Below are 18,612 nucleotides of genomic sequence, written 5' to 3'. Positions count from 1 at the left end.
CTCCAAGTGCTCCAAAAAAAAAAAAAAAAAGAAAAGAAAAGAAAAAGAAAGAACAACACTAAGTGCTCATGGAGAGGGATAATTATATGTAAGATTTCAACATCCACCTATGGAAATTTTGTAAAAATTAAGATGAACATAGAAAATGAACAGAAAAATCTAAAATGAGGAAACACAACAAAACAAAGGCCAATAGAAAAGGAAAATGTGGAGTTTATGTTGTCTCAAATAATGATACGTGGACATGTTGATACATGCAATAACATGCAATATTTTCCAAATTCCACCGTCTCAACCTCTTACATAAATACACTCACCCTTTCTACACATCTCAACATTTCCCCAAAGGTGATAATAAATTTTTACTAATATTTTTTGGGGTTGCATACTTATTTTCTGAGACCAATTTCTCTCAAAATTTGAAGGTGTGAAATGAAGCCACCGAGTGGGTATGGTGGGCCGGGCCCAGGCCGGAGATCGGGCCTGATCAATGGGTTTCTCCACAACTTGTGCACTGCTATCTGTTCTTGGTTAGTATTTCTTTCTTCTACTTTAAAAAAAAATATTTAATTATAGTTTATATATTTGCAAACTCAAAATTATTCAGTTTTTTTATATTTAAAATAAATGTATGTATTTTGAGATATAAATTGTGTTTTTATTTGCATGTTGTAGCTGTTATGTCTTCTCTTGTTGTTGGCTGGTTGAAGACTGCTTTTCGAGCCAACGTAGCTTCCCTTGGCCGGCTTATGGATCACCGGAGCCGCCGCCGCCTCCGCCGACGGTGGTGACGGGGCATCAGCATCATGGGCTATTGGGCTCTGTCATGGGTGGCCCACCGGGCCCACCAGGCCCGTTTGGTCAGCCCGGCCCATATGGTTACTCTGAGGAGCCGCCTCCTTATAGATGATATATATGCATCACTGAAATAATGTTTGTTCCTTTGTACTCCCTCCGTCCCACGAGTCTTGACACGTTTTTCTTTTTGGACCGTCTCACGAATCTTGACACGTTTCCTTTTTTGACAATAATTATTACCTTCTCTCTCTTACTTTATCACATTTATTATATTCTCTCTCCTACTTTATCACTTTTATTACCTTATCTCTCCTACTTTATCAATTTTATACTTTATTAATTACACACCTAAAACAATAATCTACAACTCCTTAATTCCCGTGCCGAACCCAAACGTGTCAAGACTCGCGGGACGGAGGGAGTAGTGTATAACTTGTATTTTATTCCTTATTATCATTTTTTATTTCGTAAAAGAATTAAATACTAATTAAATCCTAACTTTTAGACCTTGTTGCAAATTAGATCTCAACACAATTTGTCTTTTGAAATACATTTTAATCAATGTATTTTTTTAATTAAATCATAAATTATACCTACACATCTTTGAAGATTTTTGATGCAGAGGAAGGGATTGGACACCGAGCCCAATAATTTTGATGATGATTGAAATATTTGGAACTAGTTGAAATTAACTTATGGGCCCATCTCATTTTTGGTGGTCGGTCTCGGGAATTTTTAATAGGCAAGGACAATTATTATTGGAAGAAACATTCTCATAATAATTGAATTATTGAATTCTATTTCATTATGAGAATGATCTCGTTTATATGGTGAGTTTGTTTCATGCTTGTGATTGCCCCCCTTAAAAATGCTACCGATTAAGGAATTGCCCATCTTGTTTATATGTAACCAACTAACAAACAAATATTCAAAATCATTTATTAAAGTTGGTATAAGTTGTGTCCAATACAATTTGATTTTATTAAAGTTGTGTCCAATACAATTATGGAGCTTAATGGATAATGTTTTATGTAGGGCAGAAAATGACAGATTGAAACATGTAACATAAATTGTGAAGAGACGTGATTGCTTCGCATATTATGTCGGTCGCGTAATCCAAGCATCAAATTTAATTTAAAGTTAGAAATCAATAAATGTTTGTTTTAATAGTGACATAATTTTTACAAAAATTGTTATTCTTTTCTATTTGAAAGGAAAAATTTGCTATTGCATGTGTCATTAGATAAATGATCGTGAAAATCCGACCAATAATTAATTACAACGACTAACGTTAGTTTTAAAGAAATCATCATTAAATTTAATGATAAAAAAATAGCCATTAAGATGAAAAACGACCATGCAAATTGCGACCTATTTGAACGGTCGTCAGATTATTTAAACGGTCGTTAGATTATTTAACGATCGTTTTCTTGTAATTAACGATTATGTTTGCGACGTCGTCGTTAGATCATTTAACAATTGTTTTCTTATAATTAACGATTATTTTTTTGTTCGTTAGGCCCCCTTTTTTTAATAGTGTATCTTGTGATGTTATTTTGCGTGTCATATAAATAAAAGTACATCATAAAATATATTGACATTTGAGGGTGTATCGTATCAATTTTTATAACTAAAAAAATATTTATATTTTTATATGTAGCAAAATTCTACGAATACATATATAGATATAATTAAATTTTGTTACACAAAATATATAATAAATTTTGTGATTATCTCTTGACACCAGTAAAATTATGTCACTATTAAACAATTTTGTCGCAGTAGATATAATTTATTCGTATTTATGGAAAATATTCAATACTAACTTCATTCAAGTTGAAAATGTATTGTTTGCTCTATTTTGAAAAATGATGTGAAAGTATAAATTATTCTTGTTCAAAATTTCAATATTATTACTTTATTAGTATGATTTTGTAGACTCTTAGCATGCCTCCAACGGTGGCTTCCAAAAATTGGAAGTCACATTTTACATGCATGATTGGAGAAACAAGAAATTTGTTTCCTCCAAAAAATCAAGAAGTTAGTTCTCAATCATCTTTTTGTGGGCCTCACTTGACACATCATGATTTCTAGTCACATTTTTTTATTCTTTTGAATATTATAATGAGACCCTCTTAAAATTAGAAATTGATTTATTATTGAAGTAAATATTATACTCTGACTTAAAATTAACGATGAAATTCAAATTCGTGTCTGCGACTTAATTTTCAGTCATGATTATTTAACTTTAATTTTTTTTTCTTTCTGATTCTTTTTTTTTTAAATGGACGATGTAGATTGAACATTTTCTTAATCTCACTATAATTTTTACCTTCACTTCACTAATTAAAATATTAAATCGATCATGTTATTCACTATCTTATTCTTTTTCATATTAATCCATTCTTGGAGTAACAGTCCAGTTTTAATTAGAAAGAGCAATTTGGACGTTTAGATTTTGGAGACCAATTATTTATATGATGTGACCTATACCGAATAAAATGATGTCAAAGTTGAACACGGATATATATATATATATATATATATATATATATATATATATTTATATATGTGGTGTGAAATAATTAAATAAATAGATTTCCATTCCCTCGATTACATAATCCAATTTGCATGGCTCGAATAGTGCTGGTTGCAACTTGATGATAACGAGTCCACCTCAAACATAATTTTCAAACTCTGACAATAATCGCAATACGCTTCAACTCCTAAACGTGTTTAGTACATTTCATATATATATATATATAGAGGGTAGAGATCCATAGAGAATCCCCTTAAGTTAGAGAATAAGGAATCAATAACAGCCGTCTATTAAGTGGAAATGGACGGTTATGATAAATTCTTAGATTATAGTTTTATTTAGTGAATAAACATTTAAAAATTGGTTTTAATTAGTGGAGGATAGATGTGTATTTTTACCACCACGTAAATTACCCCCCAAATACCCAAATCCCGTCAATCTCGGCACTCAATTATTTTTAAGAAAGTTATGGAAGAATATACTTATGAATAACACGCCTCCATCACCCCCATTAATTTGTCGTCTCATTCTCTCTCTCTAATCTCTCAATTTCGCTTGTGGCTGGTAGAGTGGCGGAGCGTCCATTTCTCTTATCTGGTAGAGTGGCGAATCATGAATATCTGGTAGAGTGGAGCGTCTCCGATCTTGATTCAATAGCCTGCAATTCGAGGTTGATCTCGCGATTCTGCTGCCGGATCCCTCTCTTTCTCTTTCTCGTTGTTTTCGGCGCTGCGAGGCGCTACCGCCCTCCCTCTGCCGCCCTCTGTCGTCCGTCGCAGGCGAAGCCACTACCACCGGCCGTGCCACCTCTAGTAAAAAGATTTTCACCGCCGCTGCCTCTAGATATTTTCAGCCATTATTCACGCTAATTTTTCGTTGGTTCTGGTATTTGTCTTTCGATGTCTCATGGATTTCCCCTTTTTGTGTAATTCATTTGTTTGTATTTTTGGTGGCTCTTTTATGTAATTACTTCGAGATTTGGCTCACAAATTGTTTCATATGATGTGTTTTTATAGATTTCAATCTCGTTCATGCTCCTATAAACACCTAGAAGGGTTTGTGGGAATTAAGGTTTGTAGTTACAATTCTCTGAATTTTGCGAGGAAACTCAACAAAGACATTTATTGTTGGATTGCATACTATGGATTGCTGGTTTAATTTCGTTGAGTGCTGGGAAAAATTGTTCATTTCTTGTTTTGCATTGAATATTCGTTATAAATTCAGTATATTGTGTAGTTTATTCTTAAATTTTCTATGTATATTCATTAACTTTTGTAGTTTATTCAAATAAATTTGATCTTAATTATGTGTGGTCATGTCATATTTGTTTATTATTCACAATTTATGAGTATCATATAAATTATTCAACAAACTTTATTCCTTATTCACATAAATATGATTTTTATTCGATAAATCTTGAACAAAATTCAGATATGATTATTCATGAAAAATGGTACTTTATTCAACAAAATAGTTTCCTTATTCACAATTTATGAGTATCATATAAATTATTCAGCAAACTTTATTCCTTATTCACATAAATATGATTTTTATTCGATAAATCTTGAACAAAATTCAGATACGGTTATTCATGAAAAATGCTACTTTATTCAACAAAATAGTTTCCTTATTCACAATTTATGAGTATCATATAAATTATTCAGCAAACTCTTATCCTTATTCAAATAAATATGATTTTTATTCGAAAATGATATATTCATGAATAATGTTACTTTATTCAACTAATATTTTTCTTATTCATAATTTATGAGTATTGAGTAACAGTTACGTTATTCATCAAATTAGTATCCATATTCACAAAAATATAATTCTTATTTTGGTACGTTTTAAACAATATTCAAATACAATCTTAGACTACATAAAAATTCCGAACATCTAAATAAAATCTTTGTTACTAATATAAAGTAAAATAATTAATATGAAACCTTTTGAATAAATATACAAAAATAGCGAAGTAAATCGTTTTTGTAATGAATGTCATTTGAAATAAATTATATTAGAATGAATAATATAATTGATATCTGATTGAGAATTGTAAAATTATTTTATGAAAAATATTTCGAACAAAGTGTACAAAAGTTACGATTATCTAAATTAAATTTTCGAACTTTACTTGTTGAAATGTTAAAATATTTCATAAAAAACATTTCGAACAAGTTTAAAAAAATTACGAACATGTAGAATAAAAAGTTTTAATTTTAATTAATTATTGAAAAAAATTATTATGTGATAAAATAAATCATAACATTAAACTACAAACAATTAAAAACAATGGTCTTACATACGCTCGAATTTATGATTAAAAATATTAAAAAATTTGAACTAATAAAAAATTAAATAAGAAAATCATGAAAATGTATGTAACTACCACCAAAAATACTACAAATTTTGTCAACCTCATTAATATTAATTTGATAACTACCGTAAATAATAATATCTCCATGACTGAAACAAAATAATAAAAAAGATTCGGTCAAAAAATCATTAAGTCAAAGCGGTTACATTAAAAATCAAATTACTTGATTAACCTTAAGATAAAAATCGCATCTAATCTTCAGCCTAATTATGGGCCGTTTGATTACTATAATCTAAAGGCTTATATTTATTCTTTATTCTTCCTACATTTAGCTTTCTTTTTTGATCCCTTCCCTATATATATATATATATATATATATATATATAGGGAGAGGTTCAAATAAGAACCACTAATAAAATAAGAACGGAGAACCATTTTAAGCCATTCGATCATCAAGATCTACGGTGGATGCATCATCTTGGTGGATGGATGCAGGTGCTGGGTTCGAATCCTGAAGGGAGCAAAAAAAATATTTTTTTCGGATGCATTAAATTTAATAGCGGATGCATTAATTTGTATAGCAGATGCAGTAATTTTATTGGTTCTTATGTTCTCACGATAATTGTGGTTCTCACTATAACCGCACTCTATATATATATATATATATATATATATATATATATAGGAAGAAAGAACCACTACATAAAAACAGAACAGAGAATCATTTTCAATCATTCGATCATCAAGATCTACGGTGGATGCATCATCTTGTTGGATGAATGCAGATCCTGGGTTCGAATCCTGAAGGGAGCAATTTTTTTGAGTGCATTAATTTTAACAGCGAATGCATTAATTTTTTACAGTGGATGCATTAGATTTGATGGTCCTCACGTTCTCACAAATAATGTAGTTCTCTCTAGAACCACACCATATATATATATGTGATCACGTGAGAACTTCAAATATTCGTGAAAACTCATCACATTTATTGAATTTTTTAAATCTTATGATTAAATTTGACATTCATAACATGGTAATATACTCCCTTCGTCCCACGAAGTTTGAGAAACTTCTTTTCGGCACGAATTTTAAGAAGTTGGTATTTTGTATGTTAAGTGTGATAGGTGAAAAAGTAAAAAGATGAATAAAAGGTAAATTTTTTGTCATATAAGAAAACTACGGGATAACTCGAAAAAGAAAGCTGCTCAAGCTTCATAGGACGAATGAAGTATTATAATTGACCCCTTCCTTAATAAGTGGATTTATAGTGGTTTTAATCATGGAAAATTTTAATTAAATGATTATACGTAATTATTCACATGGAATTTCATTGAAAATGACTTTGGCAAAATTCATTTTACTTTTATCGTGTTATTCAAAGAAAACTGTGAATTGTTCACGACCAACAATATAATTATTCACGGTCATTATTCATGAAAATTTTCATTGAAAATGAAAGGTGACATAATTATTTAGAATTACTAGCATAATTAATACATTTAGGTTTGAAAAAAAAAATGAAAGAATTATTTATCTAATTACATAAAAATAACGTTTCTATAGTTCGGGGGGCTTGGGACACCCCTCCACTAATATTGTATCTATCTGTATATTTGTTTGTGAATAAAATAAGAATATTGTTTTATAACATAACGCATCCAAACCATAGAGAAATCAAATCTAAATAACGAAAAATAACCAAATAAAATTTTGAGGTTTACAATGCTTTTGTGTTTCCATGGTGTGAAATACTTTAAAATAAACGGTCAAGTAATGTAATGAACGGCGTAGAGAAAAAAAATATATGCATGAATATGAGTCAGCAGCTTGTCATTTTGTAACACCTACTAATATTAATTTATTTCGACAATAAATTTTTTTTTTTAAATGTGGTCGTTAAATTGGTTGGCACAGGATGCCTCAATAGTTCCAATTATTTCCTTTTCTTTTATTAATGATTAATTTTTTCCCACTTGCACTTTACATGTCACCACTTATTTCGCTTTTTCTTATCCAAATTCTACTTGGAATTGCAAGTAAGATTGCATATCCAACCATCACAATTATCTATTTTATTTATTTATTATTATATTTTGAGTTATCTAGTCATCCATAGTTGAATTTCAATTTTTGAAATGGTGCTCTCCTCGCACGTTTTCTGCGGTAGTAAATCTTTCATTGGCAATTCAAAAATAAATTCTCACAATTTTGAAATGTATTTTGTTGTTCTATACGTTTTTATGAATTAATAAAGGAAAAACCAAATTTTGTAATAATGCAGCTCTATTAATTTGGTCAAAAGTTGGTTGATATGTATTTATTACTACTTTTGTTATTAGAATTTTCAAAAATATAATACATGTACAATAATCAAGATTTTATTATGAATTTATGATAACAGAGCACAATTTAGTTAATAAAATATTTCCTCTTTAACCTTTTAGGTTAGGGGTTCAAACTATTATAGGAAAAATGTAAAATTATTATCAATTTTTTTTAAAGCAAGGGTTCTATTATTACACATTTACACTCCTTTATAATTGAGATCAATACCCTTAATTTTATATTACAACTTCATGGGTTTTAATGCCAATTGTGATAATTTATTTTAAAAGTTGGACTACTTTGGCTAAAATAATTGCATCAAATTATATATTGGAAGGCTGCAGTATGTTACTTTAGTAGTACTTTATTTCATTTTATCATAGCATTTAATAAGCTATGTGTGCCTTTTACTTCTTATTGTCTATTTTAAACATCTAAATTCCTCTTCAACAATTCCTATTGTCTATTCAAACATGTAAATTATTTCCTCTTCAACAAACATCAAACGTTGTCGTATTAATCAAACTCCAAAAATCACAATAAAAAAGAAAAAGAAAAGGTAAGGCACAAAATAAGCTCAGCATTATTATGCGGCTGCCGTTGGTTTCACTTCAACCATGACACGTGTCGGACGTGGGGCACCTCCCTTTTCCTCTCTCTCTTCAAAAAATGGGGTCCATCTTTGCTCTTTAAAGCCATACAAACATTTCATTTCCAATTTATTCCTATATATCTCTATCCATTTCCCCCATTAATTCCTCACATTTTTTTTCCCCTCCCATTTCTCAAAATTCTCCATTCCCATCGAAACCCATCAAAGAAAAATTCAACCTTTGTGGGATTTCATCCATTTTCTTGGATCAAATCCCCTTAGAAATCCTGTCATCTTGCACTTTTGCATAAAATTCCCAATTTTGTTGTTGGGTCCAAAACAAATATCCTCTCTCAATTTTTCGGATTTTTTGCAAGTATGGAGGTGTCTGTGATTGGGAGCTCACAGCTCAATCTTGGGAGGATTGATACGGTTGGGTTGTGTAATCTTAGAAGGAATTTGAATGTTAACATGTTGAGTTTTAAGAATAATTTTTCAAAGGGATGCAATATTGTTCAGAGCAGAAGATTTTTGTGGCCTTCGAGATCTCAAGTTCTTAGTCTTAGGGCATCTTCTTCTGCTCAAAACCAACCTCTTGTTTATGAGAAGAAAGCTTCAAATATTACAACAAACACAACCGTGAGTCCTTGTTTCTTCTCAGTTTGTTGATTTTGCATGTTATTGTTGAGGTTTTCTTGATTGTAATCCATCAACTGTCTGTTATGTTATAGGAGCTTGAAAGATAATGGGTATATTATAACATAATTTACTACAAGTTAGATTTTTTTTTTGTAATAATTGTTGTTAATCAATTGATTCTGGAACTTGCCTTAGCTAAAAAGTTCATTAACTTCTACAAATGTAGTGAGGTGTGAACGTGTCTATTTTGCTACAAATGAAAAGTGATGTTATTATTGCGATGATTTTTCTAGCAATTAACCCTTTATTAAAAAATGTCTCTTTCTTTAAAATGGTGGCCTTGAATTTCAGTAGGGAGGAAGAAATTGAAGCAAATCAACTTGCTATATTTATTACATTTATTTTCTTGAATTTGCCGTGCTTGCTTCTTGTATATGATTATCTTGAATTGTGAGGCATTTTGGTTTTCTTATGCTTCTTCGTTTGAGTTAATGCTTAGCAATTTAGTATTGGATTAGCAGAGTTTATGAATCTGCTGCATCTAATGATATCCATATCTTGAAAATTTGTAATCAACTGAATTCAATATCCATTTGCTTACCTGCATTCCTACATCGCATTGCTTCTACTGTTGGTTGATTCAGCAAAGTGTTGTTGTTTGTGTAAATGGAAGCAGAGACAAACAAGTGAACTAAGTTTGCATCTTAAATTGGCTTGCAGATCGATGGCACAAAGCTGTATGTCGGTTTGCCACTCGACACCGTCTCCAGCTGCAACTCGATAAACCATGCTCGAGCCATTGCTGCAGGGCTGAAGGCTCTCAAGTTGTTAGGGGTTGACGGTGTAGAGCTCCCGGTGTGGTGGGGAGTAGCTGAAAACGAAGCAATGGGGAAGTATGATTGGTCGAGCTACCTGGCCATAGTCGAAGTGGTGAAAAGTTTGGATCTCGAGCTTCATGTGTCTCTTTGCTTCCACGCCTCCGGAGATGCCAAGCTGCCTCTACCGGCATGGGTGTCGCGGATTGGTGAATCGGACCCGAGCATTTACTTCACGGATAAATCGGGGCAGCAGTATAAAGATTGTTTATCATTAGGTGTGGATGATCTTCCTGTTTTAGATGGAAAGACTCCACTCCAAGTGTACAAGGCGTTTCTCGAGAGCTTCAAAGCCTCGTTTTCGCCTTTCATGGGCTCCACAATCACGGTAGGGCGATTTACTCTGAGTGATAGGATATACTGATAAAACATAGGAGGATTGCCTTAGTTGGTTGCTGATATGTCTGAGTTTCTTTTCAGGGCTTGACGATTGGTCTTGGGCCGGATGGCGAGCTGCGGTATCCTTCCCACCACCAACGAGCAATGGGCACGAGTAGTCTTGTTGGGGCCGGGGAGTTCCAGTGCTACGACGTGAATATGCTCAGCCTCCTGAAGCATCACGCGGAGGCACACGGGAACCCTCTGTGGGGATTCGGCGGCCCCCATGACGCCCCTGGATACAACGAGTCTCCGGAGGTGGGAGGCTTCTTCGCGGACAACGGCGGGGCTTGGGAGAATCAATACGGCGATTTCTTCCTCTCTTGGTATTCAAACCAACTGTTGTCACACGGGGATCGCATTCTCGCCCTGGCTGCCTCGACCTTCAAGGACGATCCGATCACGTTGTCTGGCAAGATCCCTCTGATGCACCCGTGGAGCAAACTGCGGTCGCACCCTTCGGAGCTGACAGCGGGATTCTACAACACGGCCGGTAGAGACGGGTACGATGCCGTGGCCGAGATGTTCTCGAGGAACTCATGCCAGGTGATACTACCCGGCTTCGACCTATCGGACGAGAGCCAGCCTAACGAATCCCGGTCGAGCCCCGAGTCCCTACTCGCAGCGATGCAGGCTGCTTGCAGGAAGCACGAGACGGCCGTGTTGGGGCAGAACGCGCTGGTGTGTGGCGCCCCGAGGAGCTTCGAGCAGATAAGCAAGAACTTGACGGGCGAGAACGCGGTGGCGAGCTTGTTCACGTATCAGAGGATGGGAGCGGATTTCTTCTCCCCCGAGCACTTCCCTCGTTTCACGAAGTTCGTCTGCGGCCTGAACGAGCCGGCTCGATCTCTCGACGATCTGCCCGTGGAAGAAGACGACGAGACTGCGGAGTCGCTCTCTGGTATGAATAAGCAGATGCAGACGGCGTGAGTGTGGCAATTGCTGGCTATGTAAATATGATCAGTTTGGTCCAAATGTGTTTTGGCTTTTTGGAGTGAAGCTGCGAAAATGTGTAATCTTGTAACTGCTGAGACTGTGGTTATGTATGTTGTGCAGAAAGTAGAAACGATATATTGTGAAACTCTTGATAAAATGAAACTATGTTTGGCTCACATCACATTTGTATCTATCGTTAATGTAGTATAGAATCTCAAAATGTAAAATACTAGTAATATAAATTGATCATACAATGTATGACACTTTTTTTTTTGAATTAACAATGTATGACTTGTGTGTGCATACGTTGTTTTAGTGATAGCGTGATTAATGTGTATAACCCAAGGTCTTAAGTAAGAGACTGTCATGATTTTTTTTAAATAATAAATAAAAGATAAAAAAAAATAATGCTATATGTATTAGAATTAGTGAATATATGAAATTAAATTTAAAAAATGCTAACGTGGACTAACGTGAGTGTGCTCATAAATGGTGCTTTTAGTAGAGAGATATACGTAGCATATGTTTTATCATTATAAATATATGTATTTTACAATTTTATTATATTTATGGTGTGTTTGTTTTTTATTCTTCTAAATATAGGAATATTATAAGGTATATACTTATCACTTGAGTGAAGACCATATTTTTATATTTTATTTGTTTTTGTTTAATATATTTATTCCACACTTGTTTTACTTCATATAAAAATTTAGCATGCTATTATACAATTCTTCAGATTTGTTTGGCATTTGTATGAAATATACCAACTTTGTCTTTTTTAATCTATCATTTGCTTAGCCCAAAAAAAAATCTATCATTTGCTTACTATGATTGATTACTCACACACAAATAGAAAATGGTTACTTTATCATAGCTACAACCAAATAAGACAAGCCAGTTACATCCTTTATCCAACACGAAAACAATTTCTAAATTAATTTCACTACTAAACAACAGTTGTTCCTCAACTTGCGCAATTATTTCTCAACCATTTTTCCTCTTCCAACTCTTACAGCTTCACACCATTCTTGCAAATTTCTTACCGAAAAGGATTAATTTAACATACAAAAACAATAATTTTTACATTACATAATATTGGACGAACAAAGTGATTAAAAAATAAGTACTACATTTTGATCTGAGCATCATTCTTAACCAACTAGTTTTACTCACATGCAATTTTCGTGTCGAAGCTGCTGAGGCAGATGGCGAATGCCTGGAAGGCTGAGAGCGGGTAGCGATAGTCCATCGTAAAGACGTCTTTCCCCACCTTCCCGAACTGAAGGATGACCTTCTCGTGTTCTGGCCCGGCCACGCCATTCTCCGGGGAAGCAACCAGCTGGAAATTCTTGACTGATGCGACGGTGACACGGCCGTGGAAGTTCAAGCACCAGCACTGGAGCTGCTCGTGCCATCGGGGCGACTTGTTTCTTAAGACGAGAGAGCCGTCAGCATGGTTGCTCAACGGGCCGGACAAGGATTTGTCGAGAGAGTTCGATTTTAGGCGGAAGAACGGGAGAGCCGGAGAGGAGTCGATGCCGGTTAGAGGGAAATATGTCTGCGTCGGAGCAACGCCTCCGGGATTAATAGCGGAAACGGGGATTGCATCGATAACACAATGCATTCTTCTTGGACCTCTGCACATGACATTAAGTATTGATGGATTCAACTAATTATGGTAAAACACAAAAGCTTCTATAAGACAGTTTGACGGGTTAAGATCCGGATAGAAACCGTACGGGTCTTTATCCATCAGACTGTGTCTTACACAAGACTTGCCGGGATGTAAAAAGCATAAAATCTAAGTAATTGCGAGAATTTAATTTTACCTGGCTCCCAACACATTCAGCTCGTACGAGACGTGAGCTACGGTATAGTTGCCAGCGGGAAGCTTAGGCGAAATTTGTTTTGAGCCGACCATGCGGGTGGACCAGCTTTTTGCCATCTTGGCTCCAGAATGGGGAGGAAGAGCATCAAACACGACGAACTTCGTTCCTAGGAAATTCGATCTAAAGAGATAACGAGATTTCAGCCTCTTTTTGTTACCACATTTGTCAAAATTATTAGCAGTGGAACTAGACATTCACCTTAGTTTCCCCACATAAGTTTCACTTCCCTTCGAAGTATCATCTGCGTGTAGAGAGATCATGTAATCTGTACATGTCGGCCGCCTACATTTACGAGCAGCAAGAAGAAACTTTCCATCATCGGCAAGTGCTGCCATTGATAACAAATGGAGGATGTTAAATATAAATATAAGGAAATGTCTACAAAAGGTGCCACGGTAAATGCTAACATAAATCAAGAAGAGTAAAGCAGCTAAGATAATACAATGCACCTTGACTTAAGCTCAGAAAAAGATAATATGTTTGATTCGATCGGTTCCTTTTTATAAAGCACTGCATAAGAGATTCTCTTGGGCCAGGCTGCACAAACACGAAGATTTCTTAGAGGAGATTGAAACATACAACGATACTAAAAGTTCCATTCAAAAGCTCAGCTGTTTAAGTATCCATTCAACATATGAGAATTCTTGAATGCAAAGTCAAGAATGCCAATCAACTTTCGGCATATTCTCCTTTTGAAGTATTTTGAAATAGAACTACTGAAGCAATAAAACTAAGAGCCTACAATTGTTAACGAGCAACGGTCATTTATCTTCAGAGAACAAATCATGCACAACAAGTAATTGCTACTGATCAATCGATTTCCCACAAGCCATATCAGTATTCAGGAACTAAATATACTATATCATGCTTTGCATCCAAATTTTCTGGATCTGGATCTGGAAAGCTTCATAAAACGCAAGAGGAAGTCCAAGCTCTTGAGTTAAAAAGTAACGGCATCAAGAAGAGCCAAATGTTATCGCAAAACACTGAATTTTCACAAAAGCATGTATAACATGCATCTTTCTTGTATAGGCCTATACTTGCTAAAGAAAACCTTTAATCAAACCATGAACACAAACCATTAATTCTGCATTCAACTGAATACGAATCACTAAACCACACTAGCCTTATGACCAAGCTGAGAAACAATGTCAATCGTTTATCTAGCTATACCGCGGGCTTGAAACCTCCGTTTCCATACTTCTCATCTCCATCGAATTTACCAGGAAATGTCAACACTCTAAGTTGATGAACAAAAAATAAAACCCTTGTTACAGAGACAGGCTCAAAAAGCTCCATGGATAAATCCCCAACCATTCAAAACACCATCAAATCTCCGCATCACAATCCCCAAAACACATATCAAATATTCGCAGACAAAAATTTTGTTATAAACAAGTCCGAATTTTCTACTCCAAATCGGTTTTTCTTATCCCACCACAACATTTACTCCCAAATTCATGATGCGTTTCTATAATATATACGGAAAATTGTGATAAATGCAACAGGAAATTAGCATAATTAACTCAACAACACACAACCAAAAACACGAAACTCAGCAAAATATCGAAATTTAACCACGATTTAAGAGAAGAAAAATTGAAAAGAAATCTTAGACGAACCATACCTGCTTCACAGATATAGGAAACGTTATCTTTCCAGAAGCTTCTGGAGTCTTCACCACATCCTTCATCACTTCTCTCCAGCTCTTACACACACCCGCACACGCCACTACGTGTTTCCTCGCCGGCCACTTGGACTCCGATTCCTCCAATTTCATCAATACTTCCCTCAGTAACTCCGGCGGCAAACTTGCCCAGCAGAAATAACTGCAGCTTTCGTCCGAATCGCTCTTATTTTTGCCCGTGAAAATCTTCGATTTCTCCACCGCCATTGAGCTGTCCTGCACCACCCTCCGCGACCGTGATTTCAATCCCAGCTTCATCATTGCACCGCCCAAACACCTCTAAATTTTCTTCCAAATTGCAATTCGACCCCAAAAGGAATTCCCCTCACGCACAAAAACATACAAACAAAGACTACTTATCACTCATAATTGTAATACTCAAACTTGATACCGAAGCTACACGTACATTATTGGCGATGATTAAATTCACCGAAAACGCGACTAACACACCAAATTCAAGAGGAAAACGGCTCAAATGAGGGATTTCTTGGCGGCTGAGAAATCGAAGCAGAATGTACAAACAAGATGAGGAACGGGAGATAAAACAAGGGTTTTTTTTTTTTCCGAGAATAAAGGTGGAGAATTCGAGATATATTGTCTGTATTCTGTAACGAAAATGAAAGATTACGATTTTAGAGTAAATTAAATCAATAAATATAGCATTACTCGAATTTGTGATTTTAATATTACCAAAAAAAAAAAAAACTCCACTTTTTTCCTGATAATTCAATTCTCTGTTACAGCAAATCTTTACCTAATGATATTATAAAACTGACATTTTACTTTCAAAGAAACAATAATTTAACGTCTAAATAAATATTAAAACCCAACCTAAGTAGTTGGTATACGTTGGAAATAAGAAGAGTTAAAAAAAAATGTAAAAAATTAAGTTGGTGTTGTTGTTATTTAAAATAAAAATTGGCAATAAAAAGTTGTTGTGATGAAAGGGTAGTATATAATAAGATATCAAAATATAGAGGAACACTTTGATATACTTTGTGAGTTTGTGTATCTATTTTAATCGAATTTTAATTATAAATATTTAAGTGGAAATAAAAATTCATTAAAAATTAATAAACTTGAATTAATGATTGATGAATTTAATTATGATGGATGCACCATATATTTAATTACACACAAATTTTTGCTCGGAGATATTGAATAAATAACATTTGAAAATTTTGTAAGTTTATTTTAGGTTAGCATTCAGTTTGTATCACGATATGGAGGGCGTTTGGAGGGAGGTAAGGAAACGAGAGGTACGTCAACCCTTTTCCGAGAGCAATCCGGTAAGGCACCAAAGATACCAAAAACCTAGAATCCTAACACCACGCTCAAGGACAACCTTCAATGGAGAAGGTGGAAAAGATGACAGACAACCGAAGTACATGGATCGGAATGGGAGAGACAAGGCATTCACCACTTTCTTCGTTAACAACCTGCCGGATGGATGTAGCCCGGATTTCTTGAGAAGAAAGTTTGGCACGGTGTTGGAACCCATCGAAGTTGTATGTCCAAAAAAGAAGGACATGCGTGGGAAAGCATTCGGCTTTGTAAGGTTCGCGGGGGTGGGTAATCCCGACAAACTGCTTGCCGATCTGAATACTTTATGGATTGGTAGCTATAAAATAAGGGTATACAAACCAAGGTTCGAGAGACAACGGAGGGCTGAGAAGCGGGAAGGTTCGAAGCTTGAAACTTTGGGTGATAGAAGACAGGAGAAAGGCCATCGTTTGGAGGGAGCGGATAGGAAACATGGAGTCTCCTTCAAAGACATACTTACGGGGAACGTAGGAAAGGAAACAAGACCGAATGAAGTGATCCATTTTTACCCATCCGAGGAGGAGAAATCTTGGCTTCAAGGAGCAATTACGGGTTCCCTGAAAAAGGAGTATCGGTGGGACGAGATCAAAGACGAGATCACTGGAGAATGCTCGGGGAAACTGAAAGTGTCGAATTTGGGAGGGAATCTAGTCCTCATACAGAGTACTTGCGGGAACTCAACTGAAGAAACCCTTAAAGAGATGGACGAATGGCTCCGGTTTTGGTTCGAGTGGAGTAGGAAATGGAAGATCGGGGATGTTTCGCATCAAAGATCGGTATGGACCAAATGGGTAGGCGTGCCGTTGCATGCATGGAATCCTCGCTTTTTCAAAGCTGCAAGCGCTAGCTTTGGTGCGGTGCTTAAAATTTACGAAGGAACGGAGACTAAAGAGAAGATCGACGAGGCATTAATACAGGTTGCTACGGGCTTCCATTCTTGTGACAGAATTGTAGATTGCTTCATCGACGGGATATGTTTCAAAATCCGAGTCGAGGAGGTTCGACATTCATTCAATCCCTGCGACGGAACTCAGGCGGACGAGGAGAGGACGGAATCGGATTCCGACGAGTCTTGGGAGGAGGAATCAACAGGACCTGCAGACGCAATTATCGAGGATGAAGGAATTTATTACGATGACGGCGTTTCAGTATCCCAAGAAAAAATCTCCGCGTATCACGCTACGCGTGAGAGGGGTAGAACTGAGGCCATGTTAACTTTCGAAAAAGAGTCGGCGCAGGGTGACTTTTTTGTCACAAATTCGAATAAGGACATTCTGGGAGATAAAGCAAGAGAAAATCAAGATGGGCCGATAATTAGGAGGCCCATGTCGAGCACAAATGAACCAAAGCAGCTAAGTAAAGAAGTTGTAGGCCTATCTACTCAAGAAATCGGCCCAAGGGAAAAATATGACTTTTCAATCCAACATTCTCTTCAGCCTTGCATAATGGTGGAGCCTACGCCTTTATCAAACAGTATACACGCAGAACTTTATGAGGAAGAAGTGGAAAAGGGGAGGGAAGAAAGATTGGAGAAACGACAGGAGAGAGAGAGATCAACAAGTATTGTTGCGGCTGAAAATATTTTTCCCGTCGATTCTGGAATTGACGAGGACAAAGACAGGGACGCATCTTCACAGCAGTCACAAGGCGACGGGGGAATGAGCTCTCTTCAGGAAACTCATGAAAAGGAGATTGATGGTAGAATTCTTGGCAAAAACAAAAAGAATCAAAGTAAGAAATCGAAGAAGAGGCGAGAAAAAGAGGAACAAAATTATGGATGGAAAAATTTCATTTCTGGTTTGGAAGCCGAAAGTGTGGAAATCTGGAAATTAGGAAAACAATTGGGGCTCTCAAGTCAACTATCGGATCAGCAGATGGAAGCACAAATTGAGGGACATGAAGAACAAAACGTGAGGACAGAAGCTGGGAGTCAATCTTGTAAGTGTTTATGAATTTTTTGTCCTATAATATTCGGGGCCTTGGGAGTTTAGGGAAACAGAAAGATGTTAGTGAGATTGTCAAGATGCAAAAGATTGATTTTTGTTGCCTCCAAGAAACAAAAATGGTTGAGTTTAATCATTCGATCTGTAACAATTGGTGGGGTTTAGAGAAGTTTGATCTTGCGGTTCGTAATTCTGAAGGGAGATCAGGGGGTTTAGTGAGTGCGTGGAATAATGATGTCTTCCAAGCTTCTAGCAAATGGGATGTCAACGGAGCTGTGGTGGTGAATGGAAAATGGGTTCAAGGTGATTTTCAGTGTTGCATCATTAATGTTTATGCACCAGCAAGTACGGAGGAAAAATCTAGACTT

General features: G+C 35.6%; 3 protein-coding genes across 3 annotated transcripts; 2 read left to right on the top strand and 1 right to left on the bottom strand.

Annotated features, from left to right (window-relative positions):
* Positions 1 to 79: 79 nt before the first annotated feature.
* LOC130991645 (uncharacterized) lies at positions 80 to 942 on the top strand. Its single transcript, XM_057915969.1, has 2 exons — positions 80 to 530; positions 676 to 942. Exons 1-2 carry the CDS (start codon positions 433 to 435, stop codon positions 908 to 910), a joined length of 333 nt encoding a protein of 110 aa, XP_057771952.1. The 5' UTR covers positions 80 to 432; the 3' UTR covers positions 911 to 942.
* Positions 943 to 8,668: 7,726 nt separating this feature from the next.
* On the top strand, positions 8,669 to 11,575 carry LOC130991643 (inactive beta-amylase 9). The gene is made up of 3 exons (XM_057915967.1): positions 8,669 to 9,210; positions 9,931 to 10,413; positions 10,506 to 11,575. The coding sequence occupies exons 1-3, from the start codon at positions 8,950 to 8,952 to the stop codon at positions 11,391 to 11,393; spliced, it is 1,632 nt and encodes a 543-aa protein (XP_057771950.1). The 5' UTR covers positions 8,669 to 8,949; the 3' UTR covers positions 11,394 to 11,575.
* An 862-nt stretch (positions 11,576 to 12,437) lies between these two features.
* LOC130991644 (tubby-like F-box protein 6) lies at positions 12,438 to 15,748 on the bottom strand. Its single transcript, XM_057915968.1, has 5 exons — positions 14,919 to 15,748; positions 13,741 to 13,828; positions 13,490 to 13,619; positions 13,232 to 13,411; positions 12,438 to 13,039 (listed from the first exon to the last, which is right to left on the bottom strand). Exons 1-5 carry the CDS (start codon positions 15,237 to 15,239, stop codon positions 12,568 to 12,570), a joined length of 1,191 nt encoding a protein of 396 aa, XP_057771951.1. The 5' UTR covers positions 15,240 to 15,748; the 3' UTR covers positions 12,438 to 12,567.
* Between the last annotated feature and the right edge of the window lie 2,864 nt (positions 15,749 to 18,612).

The sequence above is a fragment of the Salvia miltiorrhiza genome, chromosome 7, assembly GCF_028751815.1.
Source record: "Salvia miltiorrhiza cultivar Shanhuang (shh) chromosome 7, IMPLAD_Smil_shh, whole genome shotgun sequence".
Classification (NCBI taxonomy): domain Eukaryota; kingdom Viridiplantae; phylum Streptophyta; class Magnoliopsida; order Lamiales; family Lamiaceae; genus Salvia; species Salvia miltiorrhiza.
The sequence above is the reverse complement of the archived record's forward strand: the minus strand, read 5'-3'. Positions and strand labels throughout refer to the sequence as shown.